Below are 15,738 nucleotides of genomic sequence, written 5' to 3' on the forward strand. Positions count from 1 at the left end.
AGCAAAAATTTTATTGACAGAAGGTGTGTGTACGTTTATATTTTTTTTTACTTGTGTGTGAGGTGAGTATAAACTTCAGTTTACTATAAAGTCAGTAAAGTACTTAAGAGGCATATAAGAAAAATGCTTTATTAAAATAATATTTGCAATTATTTCTACTCTTTTTTCCTCTGCTGTAGCGGAGACAATTTTTAGAAAGTCAAAAGAGGAAATATATGTTTGATTTTTTTAATTTTTTTTAAAGGAAAAATAAATGCCATAGATACACCATGAAACAAATATGATTTTTTTTACAGGAAATAAAAATAATAATTACTAGTTTTAAGTTATTTTTGAAACTAAAATTTTGCCAAGTATTTACTACTTCTTTTGCAAAACATTTCTTCAACATACATTAAAGTGGAAAATTGCAGATTTCCCTTCAAAGATAGGTTTGGGATAATTGTTAATGGATCAGGAATCATACAAACTGATCTTTTTCTTACTTGGTGGTAGACTCCAAAAACAAAGATTTCAGCAGCTTTGGTTTTTGCATTCATTTTCTCTTTTGTCTTAGCAGTGGAAAGACAAATGGAGAGCCTGACTGTGAAACCTCTACTTCTGCACTGACACAGAGTGGGCTGGAAGAGATCAGTCCTGAAACTAAAGCCAAGATAGAAGAGGAAGCATATAACAAAGGGTGGGAATACTTTATGAGAATTAAATTTTAAATATGTGCCACTGGATGTATTTTTGTAGTGTAATTCTAAATGAAAAATGAGCGATGTTATTGATATGACTGTCCCAACTGAAGCAATATGGGAAACAAAGTGAGTTAACATAACTTTTGACTTCATCATGGTTTTTCACTTTCATATTTTATTTATATTAGCCTGTCTGGGAGAGAGCCAATTATAATCAGAGATTCTGACTTGGATTGATGTTCATATGTTGATAGCATTCACCTTCATGATGGGACATCCCAAAACAATTTTCTAAAATTCATATTCTGAAAGGTGTTCATGGAAGCGATTAACATGATGTCAAATTTTCCATGGAAGTCATATTTGTGTGGCAGAATAGAATATCTAGTAGGTGTTTAAAACAAGTAAGAAGAACAGTTAACAAAAAATACAAAGCAACGTCTTTACAGTAGACAGGCATTCTACTCTGCAGTGGATTATAATAATTTTTTCCTAGTGTAATCATCTATTAAGTGAGGATGGCTATGTGGTATAGTCATAGCTCATCTTTTGTCCTGTTCCAGTTCTGCAAAAACAAAGTTATTTGTGTTTTATCATATGTAGCAAAATATAAAGCCAGTTTATCATCACATAGGAATGTGCTTATACAGTATACTAGATTAAGAAAAATCATTTTTTTTAAAGCTATCAGGAAGGCTTGAAAAAAAACAAGGAACTTCAGGACCTGAAGGAAGAAGATGAGGAGACGCCAAAAGAAAATCATGATGAACATGAAGAAAATGAAAATGACAGTGAGATAAAAAGCCTGAAAAGCAGGTGAGGCACTGGTATTAATATGACCATATGGCAGGAGATGCTCTGTATTTGTGGTACCAATCAAGTGTGCTTTATGATATTATTTTAGCATGTTTTCTTCCAGTCTAGGGAAGGATATTTGCACTAACTAGTTTCACAGAATTATTTATTCCACATAAGTGCAATTGCAAAATTCAAAATTTTTATTTTTAATATTTTGGTTAAACTTTTTTGTTCATGTTTGCATGTCAAAATGCTTCATCTTGATGGGGACATGTTTTGAGGTAAAAAATATTCCTCAGATGTTCTTTAGGTGATAAATGAATCACTCTGTAGCACACTATCTCAAGAAACTTGTATTTCATGAATCTGATGCCTTTCTTTGTGCATGTGTCATTTCCAAAATGTCTTAATCGGTCTATCTACACCAGAGTGCATTCAGTAGGTGTGTTCACAAGGGGAATGTAGGTTAACACAAACTCTTCAACTATGCTGGACTCCCTCTGACTTGGACAGGCTGATGCTCACTCCCTCTAGAACCTCTATAAACACTGCAGAACAGCACTATGATGGAAAGCTTTCAGCAGAGGGAGGGACACACTTATTACATTCATAAGTACCCAGTGCTCTTTGAATACAGCCTGGATTTTGTATACTCTGCTTTATGATACCTGAAGCATTTGTGCTTAACTGAAAATCTTTTCTACATTCTCAGCTTTTTTTTTTTTTTTTTCTTCCTTTTTACTTTGGAGTTGATTGAGTTTTCTATATGGTTCTATCAACCTTGTTTAATATGTTTGTCTTTGGAAGAAAAGTAACACACAATAGATCTATGAAACTCCTCACATTTACAAGCTTAAGGTAAATGATTTGCAAATTATTAACATATAATGGTGTCCTTTTCATTTTACAGCAGACTTGAAGTCATCATTAATTATTTATATATACTGTACCCCAAACTCTGTAAACACTGGAATGTGGTATGGCTTGTAGTGGCTGCGATAATCATTTTTGCTGTGGTGTTGGGAGTCTACCATTCATACAGCTCCTGTGATGAAGTATCAGAGAAACCTGAAGGGAAAGCCAGCTGTTCTGCTGCCCATCAATATTCCTGGTGGAACTCAGGACTTCAACATGAGCAACGCACTGAATAACAAAGCAGCACCATGTACTTATGGTACCTGAGAGAGCACAGTATTAGAACACTGTTGTTAAAGGTAGTGCTTAGTCATCTTTACAGTTGTCACCTGTTACATCTGTTACACAAGTGAGTTACTCCGCCCCATCAATCTTGGGGATACATTGTGAACATAGCTTGCCAAAATAATAATCGGATAAATAATTCTTTTTATCCTCTTAATGTAAATGACTGATTCAAATAATAGGGTTTTGGCAGTAAGCAGCAACCAGCAGGCAATTAAGAGAAAGATTTGCACAAGATGTTAACATTTCTCCTATGATTTCAAAGGCTATGACTAAAACTATATTTGCAGCTAGTGTTTCACTTTGCATTTCCTGAATTCATTGTGTTGTTGTTGTTGATGTATTCATGACATTTGTGTCCTTGAATTTTAAAAGAGTAATTATTATTTCTTTGTTGTTCATGAGTTTTGTGTAGAAATGTAAGGCCAATGGAAGGTTAAAATTATTTTGTCAGACAAAATGTCTTGTGGATTCCTTAGTTTCATAAAGGGAATTATCTGTATGCAAGTACAGTCATATGCGTCTTTTATGATGTACTTTAAAAATAGGACCATCTCTATTTTTTGAATGGGATATACAACAAAACCTAAAATGAGGTCTAGGTGGCACTGTTGCTATCATCCAATAGATTCAGGATCTTCTGATGTTAGTGGGAGCTTGTCTTCTTCTGGTGTAAAGTCTGAAGCTCAAGCTATCAAAGAAAAAGGATTTCTAACAGTCAGAAATTTAGTTTGCATTTTTATTGCTAATTACAAATGTCCTGCTGGTGAATTTTGTTGGTTGCATCTCTAGCTAAATCTTTCTTACATGAAAATTACATGGAGGAGTGAGGAGGAAAAAAAAAAGTTAGATCACTGCTAGCTTTGGGGGAAATCCATCTATATGCAGTTGGGAGGTTTTTATTGCATATATGCTACTTGTTTTTTGGACAAATATGGAGTGTTTAAGGAAGTTCTAAAAGGATAATGGGGAAGTGTCATTTGGTCTAAAATTGTAATTGCTAAATAAGACAGAAGAGAGTTTCTTGCTAATTACTTGCTGTATAGTTGATTCAGTTAAAATACCTGACAATGAAGAATCACTGTGACATTTCCCATACTTCTACTATTTAAAGAAACTTACAGGTGGCTCTTTCAATATCCATTTATTAGAACCAGCTTCTTCAACTTAAAAGTATTTAGAAGTAACATTGATATCATAACATCATAATGCAATAAAAGGCAAATAGTCCTGAAGGTTCAGAATCCACTATGTCAAAAATTGTGATACATACTTTGTTATGTGAATACAGACATTTTGGAGCATACTGAGGGAAAATAGATGTCTGTAATTGAATTAATTTGTTCTTATTCACCTTTGCACTGATGTTGATCCAACACCTTATTTTAGTACTTGTAGAAAGTTACTGATCTCAGTAAGACTCTTCAGCTGCTTAATGTTGAGCATGTGCTAAGGTTTTGTAGGCCAGAGTGTGGACAGAGTCTTCATCCTCTTTTGGAACTCAGCACAATGAATTTTCATGGACTTGGTCCACAAGGCAAAGTAGTTGTATTAATTAGAGCTGAGCTACTTGCAATGTTTGAGGCAAATATAATTTAGCCAAAAAGGTGTTTCGGGGAGTGGATTGAGAGAAGCAAGGGATTTCTGTAAGGATTAAATGACAAGGATGAAGTTGATGAAAATGTGTATAGTCTTAATTAATACACCTACTGTGAGAAAACTGTCCACTAAAAACAATGAAGCACAGTGACTAACAGCACATTAAATACTTTTGCTTATGTTTTTCAGTTAATTAGTGAAGACACATGTTTGGATAGAAAGCTAGGTTGTGGACAAAACCTATTCTAAATATAACTGCTTTCCATTGAATATTAGTTTTCTTTATCTGTTTAAAAAAAGAAAAAGAAAACACAGACACACACACACAATCTCTTCTGAGTTCAGAGATCACAACAAGAAGTAGATCTACTATTTATGCCTTTAACACTGAAATAGATTTCTTGAGGTGCAATATTTATTTTTTGCTTAAACAAGACACGTTTATTGTTTCTCCTGCACAGCACAAATGTTTCTAGTCAAAGGAATTTTAAAAGGGCACTATTTTTGTGTATCATATTTAAATCTGTAACGTTGTAAGATTTTGCACCAGTGTGCTGGTATTGTACTGTATAGTATCACATACTTGAGTTTTGAAATAAAAGTACAGTTTCAAAGTCCTCACTGTTGCTACTTTAAAGATTTATCTTTCACATGCACTCTGTTATTAATTAATATTAATGAAAATGTTCTTCTGAAATGCCATTGCCTTTTCTATGCTGCATAGTGTAGTGTCACATTATACATACCAAAGATCTTGTTCTTAGTCTTTCAGTTATTCAGAAAAATGATGTAGAAGAGCAAGCAACTCCCTTTTCTACAGAGATGTTTGTTTGTAAGCAGGGTCAACCTCATCATATCCTAAAAATAACAGAGAGGATGCTGAAATATCCTGGAGAGAGTTTAACTCCTGCTGCAGAGAGTGGCTGTTTGTCTTTGAGGAGATAGAGGACTGCAACCAAAGGAGACTAAGTGAAAGGTTAGGATTCTTTATTGGAGTTGTGTTCTTGTTGTCTTGGAAAGTCTGGGAAACAAGGGCTTTGTGGATAGCTGAACTGCCAGATCAGTGGGAAGGTCTCAAGAGCACAAATTTCACTGCTGAATTTCTAGTGGTCTGCTTCAGGGAGATAAAAATTGGAACAAAGATAATCATGAAAGAAATTGTTGCTACCAAGTAAAGAGACCCTGATTGTATTTGCCACATATACATCTTTTTCCACTTAATTTGTTTCTGTTCCTATTTTTCACGCCTCAGGTATCCTTTAGAAATGATTGCGGAGAATAGCTAAGACTGTTCTCCACAGACCAAAAGTTTTCTGTATAACAGTCTTCATCATCTTTTGAAACATTTCTAAACATGTTGGCGTGAGATGATGGGGTGTTCCTTAGAGCTTACTGTATTTTTTTCAAATGCTTATTTAAAATATTCAGCAAGAAACTGTTTTGGTTTTTTGTTTTGTTTTGCACATGAGTTAAGATAAAGACACATAAACAATTTACAAAACTTTCCTAATGTTACAGTCCAGATAACTGATCTTCCTCATAATTTTGGAACAACTAAGATGTTAAAAGAAAGAAACTGATTAAAAAAAAATTATTCAGTCTCATTTTATCATTCTATTTTTTTTCTTCATTTCATAATTTGTATATTGCTCTTAAAAATCATGTTGAAGGAGCTTATATTTTTGTTTACTTTAACCAAGTTATGTCTTTTTTTTTTTTTTCCAGCTAAAAATCCAATTAAACATCAATAACATGGACAGAGTTTGACAAAGGAACTTTGCCACAGTGAGAACAATAGGCACAAGGCAGTGAACTGAAAAGACAATTAGCATGCAGTTTTAAAATACCTCTCTTCAGAAATCCAACTTTTGAAGTCAGTTTTCATAGCAGGAAATATTTAGCAGTTCAAGGCTATGGAAATGGTAAGGTTGTGTCTAATATTATTTTACAGTCACATACCACTAATCCATGAGAGCAGCAGAATAACTAGTAGTTTCTCCCACATCATGAATGCAAGTGAATCCACTTAGAGCTTTGTTTAAAGTCTGATTGCAGTACTGCAGATTGCCATTATTACGTGTAGATGCATGTAAATATTGTAAAGCAGTGATATAAATAGAAATTAATTGGTCTTAAGATCTCAAAGATTTACCCACATTCAGTTCTAAATCACTGCTGAAACACAACTAGATTTTCATTTGTTAGTATGGAGACATAATTTCATTAGCCACTGCAGCCATCTGCCACTTTACCCTATAGATTCTATGTTGTAATCTACATAACCATGGTATGTGCTGCTGTAAGAGGTGGGACCAATGCCATCTGCTAAGGCTTCTTGAAAGTTTTCAAAGTTACTGCTGGTAGGATTATGTGTGGTTTGAATCAGAATGTTTATATTTGTTTATTCAAAGCTTACAAAAAACAGCAGTGAAGGGATCAGCTCCCATCACTGTCAGTGTGCAATCTAAATAGAAATCCCGTTTATGGTAGCATATCTCCAAATCTGTTCAAAAGCAAGTATCAAATTACATATTATGGTACCTATTTTTGCACTGGAACTGGAAGGCAAAGGATGAAGGTAAAAGCACTACATCAAGGCAAATAGAACAGTGAAGAATGGATGCCCTTCTAAATCAAAATAAAAACACCAATTTTGTTCTTCTGCATGACTGCCTGCCTTGCTGTGATTTAATTGACTGTTATTTTTATTTACCAGATGAACAGACAATACGAGTATTGTGTTGTCAATCAGTAAAACAGGAGAAAACAGCAAAAGAAAAAAATAATTCAGAGTATTTACTGACTTAGCAGTTTAACAGTCTTATCTCCCTTCCTCAGCTGTGTTTTCTGAGTCAGCAGTAGTTAAATTTTCCAGCAAGCCCTACATGAAAGAAAGTGTAAAGGGTGATTGCAGATTTCCAGTCAGTGACCTCGCCTTTGAGTGAGACAGTCAACAAGTTTGCGCTTTCTACGAAGCAGTGCAGTGACAGCTGAAGCTGCTTTCCAAAAGTCATCTGAAAGGCAATCTCAGACGTGGTCTGACATTATCCAGTACCTTAATTCTTCTCAGCACAGAAGACAAACCACCTCAAATTTCTCAATTTTCTGAGTTCGTGACAATGACAACTTATTTTGGAGTTACCTCAGCAGTGTTATCAGTCTGGGTTATGACATTCATGGCTCAAACTTACTTTATAACAGGTATGTAAAATTTCACTTTTTAAAGCATCGTAGTTGAATGGAAAAGTAGTTGGAAAAAAAAAAAGATTTGCAAGCAAAATGTGGGGAAAGAGGGTATGTGTAAATAGGTTTGCTAGCATAGGAAACAACAAGCTTTTTATACAACAGTGCAATGAAAAATAGCATAGGGAGTCTTTCATTGTTAGTCTAATTATTTGATAAGCCTGGTTGATGTGTGAATGCTACAGAATTGCTTGCTCCAAAATTATGATAATCCATTGATAATTAAGTTTAGAGCTATTGAAATGCAACTGTTATTTATAATAGACCGTTTAATATACCATAGCAAATATTTTTGTGCAATCCTCAGAGAGCAAAATCTGTATGAATTCAGTTCTTAGTTTCTGTGATAAAATGCTATCATTAACACAGTTGTTCGCTCTGATTTGGCAATATCTTGAAAATCTCTTTGTTTGCAAAACTGAAGGAAACTTGCACAAGGATCTTGTCGCTGATCTCCAGGATGGGAACATCTGTCTCTGGTTAATATAATGCAAATTTCCTATTTTATATGAATTATCTTTTTGAAAAATTAGTGTAGGAAATTGCCAAATTCAACTGTATCCTACAGTTCTTAGATAACCCACTTCCCTCAAATGTTATTATATGTCCCTGCTTGTAGAATCTGTCATACAATACCCCTTTCTTCTGTATTTCTTCTGTAAGTTAGTGAAACTTGGAGGCAACTTTAGACAACTTTCTAAGGGAAATAGTTGACTGTGCTAGCAGTGACATCTGAGCATAAAAGATAGTAAGGGAAGACTGGGAATAAATCGTAGAGAAGGAATGGGAGCTTAAAAATGGGATGTGCATCCAGCAGCTGAGAAAGAGGGGAAATGTAAAAGTTCTCAAGAAGATGGAGAGCTCCTTGCTAGTAAAAGGAAATCAAGGAAACTTAATGCTGGAGTACCTGTCTGTTACCAAGAATGACCAAGATGAAGACATACTAGAGGACATTCATGAACACACACTGACTGGACAGGAAGATATTTGACACCATGAATCATCATCTTGCTGGGATTCCTTGAACAGAATTGAGGTCCTTGGTACCTAACACACACCTCTTCACTGAGCAACAGTGAATCTCTGGGTCTTAGAGCTCTGAATTCTCATGAATTTGGCCAGGATTGGATGATGGCCTTTGATTTGGCTACAGGGACTGCTCAAATGAAATGTTCACTGATTCATCAGCTGTCTGACTGGGTCTGTGCTATACCAAGAAGTGATTGTGGGAGGCCACAACTCTGCATATGCTGAAAGAAAGCCATCAAGTTCAGTGATTGCTCTGTGCGATTTTTAAATCTCATTAAACTAAACAAAGACAGAAGAGATGCATCTTTTACCAGAACACATTTCCAGAATGCAGAACTCAGTGGAAGCAAGAGTGGAAAGCCTGCCTTTGTTTTTGCTTGCCACACAAGTCTAGATACTTTCTTAACCCCTTCTCATAGTGCTAGTTCTGTCATTCCATTCAAAAAATTCAATTGAACCTCAGTTGCTAAGAAATAGTAATGATGGATAAGCTGCTGTTATTTCATTTTTTCCTTGACTGTAGACTGCCTATTGACTAATGCACTGATTTTTATGAAGTTTTCACTTCAGTATATGTACCTGGTGGACATACAGAGCCTGTAAGGAATGTCCAGCAAGGAAGTAAAACCTGTGGGAGCTGGTTATCTGGAGTGTTTGCAATGAAATCTTGAAATTGTTGAAAGCTTAAACGAATACCAAGGAAAAAAAACAAACAAACAAACAAAAAAAACAAGTGTGTCCAGAGTACCCAGTCAATCTAGTTGCATTTTATTGTTTTTTCTGTTGATTTTATTTTGGTAAGGTATGGAAATTTTCTTCCTTAGAGATGTGTAGCTATTTTGAAATTACTATTCACAGGGTATTCCTTTTCATTTAATATGGCAATTACTTTATGCAACTCAGGAAAAAATTTATATAGTTTATATAATATATATGTTTTATATTTATTTATTTATTTATTCTGGCATATGCTTTTGGGAAATATCTGGGCAGCAGAGCACATTTTTCCCTATTAACTGTGTAGAATCCTAAGGTCTGTCCTACATCCTTAACTCGGGCTAAAAAAGTAGGGCAGGTGTAATCAGACCTAAACAGTGTCTTCCCTGAGGTAGTTTCCATGGATAACATGCCAGATGTAGCTTTCTAAAAACGCTGGATAAACTGCCTGTTGTTTGTGAATTTTAGAAAAGTGTCATAAATCCACCTATCTTCTCTCTTCCTACCACCTGCTTCCTGCCTCGTACTCAGCAAATTCAATAGTTGACAGTACTTGGAAGAAAATAAAAAAAGTAATCATGCCAAACAACATAAAAAGTAATGCCTACCATTTATTTCCACGGAAACTACAACACATACAAATAGTACAGTAACACTATTTGATAGAGAAAATTCTCAGGTACAAAACACCCTTTTTCAATGTAGTTGCCAACATCAGTTGTGCATTTTTACCAGTGATGAACAAGAGCCTGCATGTTGTGCTCATCAAAATCTGCACCAGCAGATGTGACCTGCTGTTGCCACTGCTGAAATGCACCACCCATCCCATCACTGTGCTTACATGCACTGTTTGTCCCCCATTAACGTTCAGCAAGCACTGATGAATGTCAGTGGGTGCATCTTTTTTCTCATGGCAGAATTTGGTGACACACCCATTGCTTCATCCACACTTCCATGTCAAACACCGTTTTGTCAGACTGCCCCTCTGCTGCCATCTGTCACATGGCAACAGCATGTAACAGAATACTAGTGCAAAGGTTCAGCTTCTACTTCTGTACAACCAACATCTGTCTCTGATGTTGTGGGCAACATGGTAAAATGAGGCATTTCTTTCAGAGCAGTCCTCATAGGAAAGATAAGTTTAAGAGAACTGAGAAACTATTATAAAATCTTTCTATTAAGAAGAGTGCTTTGACAGAATCCAGTCCAGTGCTTTAGTGCAAGTGTGTTACTTTTATCTTTTTCATTTTTTAAAAAAAGGAAAAAAAAACTACCCTGAAACTGATCAGGTAACAACTGAAATGCCAACTGTACTTACATTTAATTTAATGACTGTCAAAACTTATTAAATTCTAGACTACTATGTTGAGGCAGTGTTTTATTGTAAAGTAGTTATTTTTAAAGGAATCAGTTTTTTGCCATCCTCAAGTTAGAAATTTTGAAGGCAATTTGATTGAACGTGATCTTCAACATGATCTTAAATTTTACATGAAGGTTAATTGTTAGTATTAATGTATAATATTAACTTTGAATATCTATGTCTAAACTACAGGTTCCACGCTTTCACCTTGCAGGATCATGGGTGTAGGACTTTATCTTGATGAAAAAGTAAATTTTTCAGAAGCAAGTAATGTGTGCAATCGACTGAACCTACAACTGGCAACTAAAGAACAGGTTGAGAAGGCTTTGAAACATGACTTTGAAACATGCAGGTATACAATAGCCATTAGTTTCTCTTTACTTTCAATAAACCCCTTTACCTAATAGGAAGCTGGGGACAAATCTACTATTAATAAGACTTATGCTTTTATTGTAGTTTTGGATGGATAAAAGATGGATTGGTTGTCATTCCTCGTATAACATCCAACCAGAAATGTGGTCAGGGCAAAGTTGGACTAGTGAAATGGAATGCTAATCGAGCTTCTAAATTTACAGTTTACTGCTTCAATTCTTCAGGTATGTAAGTATGACAACTACATTTCTTGTGTTTGCGTTTGATTTCTCTTTTGCATTAAAAATATCATAACAAGTAAGTAAGTTCTTATCATTTGATGACTCTTTCACCCAATCTTAAATGTTGTCAAGCTTTATTTAGTTCTGCAAGGTTAAAGGAAAAAAACAAAAAACACACTTCCATGCAACACAGAAATTCCATTCCATTAATGCAAAATAGTAAGTTGGTGTTGCTATGGAAGATCTTATTAGAAAGGTTGCTTTTGCCATGTCAACACAACATATTTGGTGGGTTTTGACTGTTTAGGCGTGGTGATTTGAAAGATGGTAAACTGAACCTGCAACCAGGGTGCCTGTGTGCAGGTGCACATTTTTTGTCAAAGACAAAATTCTTTTTTTGGAAAAAAGGAAATGTATCGATTGAATTAAATGGAGGGTCATTTAAGGGACCATAAAATCAACACTATTTCCAATCTATGATGTGTAAAACAAAACAGCTTCTTTTGTAGGACGTAATTTGAATCATCCTGTTTGAGAAAAGATCTGTTCTTCCTCTCCTGCTTCACTATCTGCTCCTAGATCAAATATACAGAAGTAGAACTCGGGTCTTGGTGTAAATTAGATCTTCGCTGCAGAACAGACCAGTATTTTTCTTAATTACTTCTACTTCATCTACTGAAAATAATTATTTAACTGGAGGTATTTTGTTCTTGCTAGTGTTCCATATTCATGATTATTATGTAACTATCCCAGTAAATCACTGACTGTGTATATGGTCAAATTATTTCTAATTGGTGCCTTAAACTTCCCAGTGAGTTTTAAGTAAAACTCTGCTCTACCCTCATGGAATACGGCGTCTGGCCTGGGGCCCTCAGTACAAGAAATACATGGAGCTGTTGGAGTGGGTACAGGGACAACCATGAAGATGATCGGAGCGCTGGAGCAGCTCTCCTATGAAGAAAGGTTGGGGGCCTCTCCCTAAAGAGAACTCATTGCAGCTTTTCAGATTTTTAAGGGGGCTTGTAAACAAGATGGAGCAATAGAAAAAGGAGGAACAGTTTTAAACAAAGAATCTGTCTGCTGATAAGAAAGCAATGTAGAGAGAAAGCATAATCAAAAATAGTCTTATCATCTGAACTGCCAATTTAAAAAATAATTCAATTGGACTAACACAGTTGTTCTCTGCAGTTCACAGCGATTATTGATGAGTGTGTAGGTGATTTTAGTACTCAGGCAACATGCTTTAAAAAAAGCTGATCCTACTGATACTATCTCTTCTGATCCTATGCAATATGGTACTTCACTGAATGGAATACATGTCATTTCACACCAGAAATCTTGGGTAGGCAAGTAATATTAAGGAGGTAGCAAGTAATTCCAAAAAGAAAGTTGACTTAGTAGTTAGAAAATATATATATACATACTTAAAATTTACATTGTGATGATTCTGCATTTCTCCATCTTAATAGCCAAAATGCCACCTGTTCTTAGCTAAAACATTTGCAGCGTTAACACCAAAAATCATTTGAAAACAGTAGTGGAGAAAGAGTAAAAAGCCTCTGTTATTTTGCTTTTTATTCTGCTAATGTAACTGCGTCATCAGACTTCTCATGGGGATTCATTTGGAGAACAGTACATACGCCATTTCCTCTGTTATTTATGTTGTAATCTGCTTGCTTGGCGAAATCTTTATAGCTTTTCAGAATATGGACCATCTATTTCACCTAGAAAAGGTGAATTTTCACAAGAGCCCGTTCAGTTGTCAGATTTTGCATCTGTGGAAGTCCACCTGCACCCACATTTTTATATAGACAACATTTGTGTCATTTAAATGACTTAATCTCAGTATGGCAGGTGTTTATTTTCTGTAGACACCAGTAGAATTGACTCATTTTTCATCTTGCTCTGTTGCCTGATTTACCTGAAAGTTTCATGGGCTACTTTTCTCCTAGAAAATCAAATTACTGTCAGAAGTGTCAACTGTGCATGTGTATATTTTGAACACATAAATAATAGCATTTATTTTGCAGCATGTTATATAATGAGAGTACTTTGAAGCTTGGATCTGTAGTTAAGCTTTCTGCTCTGCAGGAGGCCAGGTTATTTTTAATATGGATTATTACTGTAAATACTCTTCAGAAGGAATCATCATTGGTACGCAGTTATAAAATGAGCATCACACTGAAAGTGTGTGACTATATCAGTATTGGTTAAAAGTGCACAATAATGGTTTTAGTTACCTGTTTGAAATAAAAGCTTGCCTGATTGGAATAATGCTTTTCTGAATAAGCAAATTATCTCCAGCAGAGAATAACTGGACAACAATTTCTATAAATGTGTATGACTCTTACGTATTTCCTTTCCCTACTATAGATGTTCAAATTAATTCATGTAAACCAGATCCAACTACAACCATAATACCATCATCAAGTGTACCATCAGACTTAACTGCATATTCAAGTTCAGATGTGACTGGGAACACCACAGCAGTGCCCACTGCAACTGAACCAGAACAAACCCAGAAGAACGTGAAATTTCGGATAATATGTATAACGGAAACCATATTACCAACAGAGGGGACTACTACAACAGTGCCAGAGGAATACCACACTTACCGTCCTGCATTTAGGAATGATGGTGTTGTCTTTGGAGGTAAGGGCAGTGTTCCTTAACCAGAACAGCTCATTAGTTTGATAGTTAGTAGTAAAACTGCTTACCGCTGGTTTTGTTTGCTGCTCCAGCATTCCTTTTTATATAGCTGTATCTTGAAGTCGAATAAAATGTGGCAAAGGTAAAGCTTATAAAAAGGAGATTTTTTAAACGTAATTCTTAAGATCTTAAGATTTTATTCTTTTTAGTAATGCTTATGTGTGAAATTGTGGAAATTCATATTGTTTAATGCGAGTTGTATTCTTCTGTGAGTCTATGTGTACATACATACCTCTTACACTAGGCTGGTTTTAGAAGAATCTAGATTAACATTCATAAAACTTCAGGAAGTCATAATTAAAGATATATAAAAATTTTATGCTTACCTCCCTTTTATTTCAAGGTATCCCCACTGCACTCCTTGTACTGGCAGTCATCTTCTTCATAATTTCAGTTCTTCTAGCAGTCTGCTACATCAAAAAGTAAGGTTTTTCTATCTTTTCTCTTAGAGTGAGTTAACTCCTAACGTACAGGCAGTGAGGATTTCATACATATAGCTGAAGAGCAGAGCTGTAATGATAATGACATAACTGTAACATAAAAAAATGAATCTTCAGATCCATTGTTCTGCAGATAATTTTGTTGTTGTCACTATTCCCCTTTTTAGACAAGAAATCAGACCAATATTACCTTTTTTTGATTAATCAGTCATGCCTAGTGTGGAGCGTTGCTGTCTACCAAAACAGCAATATGTTTATTGCTGTGTAATTGTTTACATGAAGGCCTATTTATGCAGCCTTCTTTTGTTTATTTCAATGTCAGACTCTAGGGAATAACATTTATCCTTCAGAAAAAATTACCCATTTACCTCCTTTGAGCCATTTACAGAGATCTTCAACACAAAGGATCATTAGAGATAAAAAAAGCTGTGCACATTTCTAACATTCTTGCCCAGCTTGCATTATCATTGTGTGCCACAAAGCCTGAACATACAGAGTCTGTATGAAGCAAAAACAGCAGAAAAAAACTTCTTTAAAAGGCACATTGCTTTTAAAAGTACAGTGACCCCACTTGCTGCTATTCTCTGTGGGACTTTTGCCTTGAATATAGTAGAGAAAGCAAATGCTAGATATTTGGTAGTACCACTCAACAAATAAAATACTAAACTTATGCCAGTGTTTCTGCTTTAATATCCTTTCTTTTTATTTAAAGGTACAAGAAATCCTTTCCATTTTCAAACAAGAATCAGAAAAAAGAAGTGATTGAAACTATGCCTCTCAAAGATTCTGCATCAAATGACAAAGCACTTGAAAAGGAAACAAAGAATAATGGAAAAAAGGTAGAAGAGGCCAAAGCCAAGCCTGAAACCACAGTAAAATGTCTAGAAGCGGAAGTTTAAGGTCAGCAGAAGTTTAAGAGAAGAAACGTACAGTTCTTTTTAGAAATATACAAAACAAAGCACATAACTTAGCAATGCTTTTAAATGCGGGTGACTGTAAATACTCATGAGTTTTTTTCTCATCTGAACATATGAAAACTTTTTAATAATTACATCTTCAGCTATAAATGCCCTTGCAAAATAATACATCTTACTTGCTTGAAATAAATGAAACATCCATATTACAGTTCACTTCTTAATAAAGAAGTTGCTGTTAATGACATGCTGCATGTGACTATTCGCGTGAAATTCAGATCGATATGTAATGAAAAATTCTTTTCTATCTGTATGATCTCTGCTAACTTAATGTCCAAAATAAAACAATACAATCTTCATCATGTAGGTTAATTTATTTCCATTAAGTAGTTACACAGTTTGTAAAATGTCTTTTTACAAACATAATAAGTCTGTTTACAAGTAAAAAATCAA

The 15,738-nt window shown here is 35.0% G+C and overlaps 2 protein-coding genes across 31 annotated transcripts in view; both read left to right on the forward strand.

Annotated features, from left to right (window-relative positions):
• The window catches only part of MRVI1 (murine retrovirus integration site 1 homolog), a 76,235-nt gene extending 71,338 nt beyond the window's left edge, over nt 1-4,897 (forward strand). For 24 of the 29 annotated variants that reach the window (XM_032445018.1, XM_015864026.2, XM_015864009.2 and 21 more), the window contains 3 exons: nt 557-679; nt 1,368-1,499; nt 2,392-4,897. In XM_032445018.1, coding sequence (XP_032300909.1) covers nt 557-679; nt 1,368-1,499; nt 2,392-2,632 — 496 coding nt within the window. In that variant the 3' untranslated portion in view covers nt 2,633-4,897. Of the gene's footprint in view, nt 1-556; nt 680-1,367; nt 1,500-2,391 lie in introns of those variants that run through there. The other 5 variants (XM_015864032.2, XM_015864035.2, XM_015864034.2 and 2 more) reach the window with 4 other exon arrangements.
• A 127-nt stretch (nt 4,898-5,024) lies between these two features.
• Nucleotides 5,025-15,645, forward strand: LYVE1 (lymphatic vessel endothelial hyaluronan receptor 1). 2 transcript variants are annotated; one of them, XM_015864038.1, is made up of 8 exons: nt 5,025-5,256; nt 6,006-6,202; nt 7,119-7,481; nt 10,822-10,981; nt 11,086-11,225; nt 13,596-13,874; nt 14,275-14,353; nt 15,084-15,644. In XM_015864038.1, the coding sequence occupies exons 3-8, from the start codon at nt 7,400-7,402 to the stop codon at nt 15,268-15,270; spliced, it is 927 nt and encodes a 308-aa protein (XP_015719524.1). In that variant the 5' UTR covers nt 5,025-5,256; nt 6,006-6,202; nt 7,119-7,399; the 3' UTR covers nt 15,271-15,644. The 2 variants fall into 2 exon arrangements, with proteins under 2 accessions (XP_015719524.1, XP_015719525.1); XM_015864039.1 differs by lacking the exons at nt 5,025-5,256; nt 6,006-6,202 and having other exon boundaries at nt 6,226-7,481; nt 15,084-15,645.
• The last annotated feature ends 93 nt before the right edge of the window (nt 15,646-15,738 follow it).

Source organism: Coturnix japonica, chromosome 5 (genome assembly GCF_001577835.2).
Source record: "Coturnix japonica isolate 7356 chromosome 5, Coturnix japonica 2.1, whole genome shotgun sequence".
NCBI classification, from domain to species: Eukaryota; Metazoa; Chordata; class Aves; order Galliformes; family Phasianidae; genus Coturnix; species Coturnix japonica.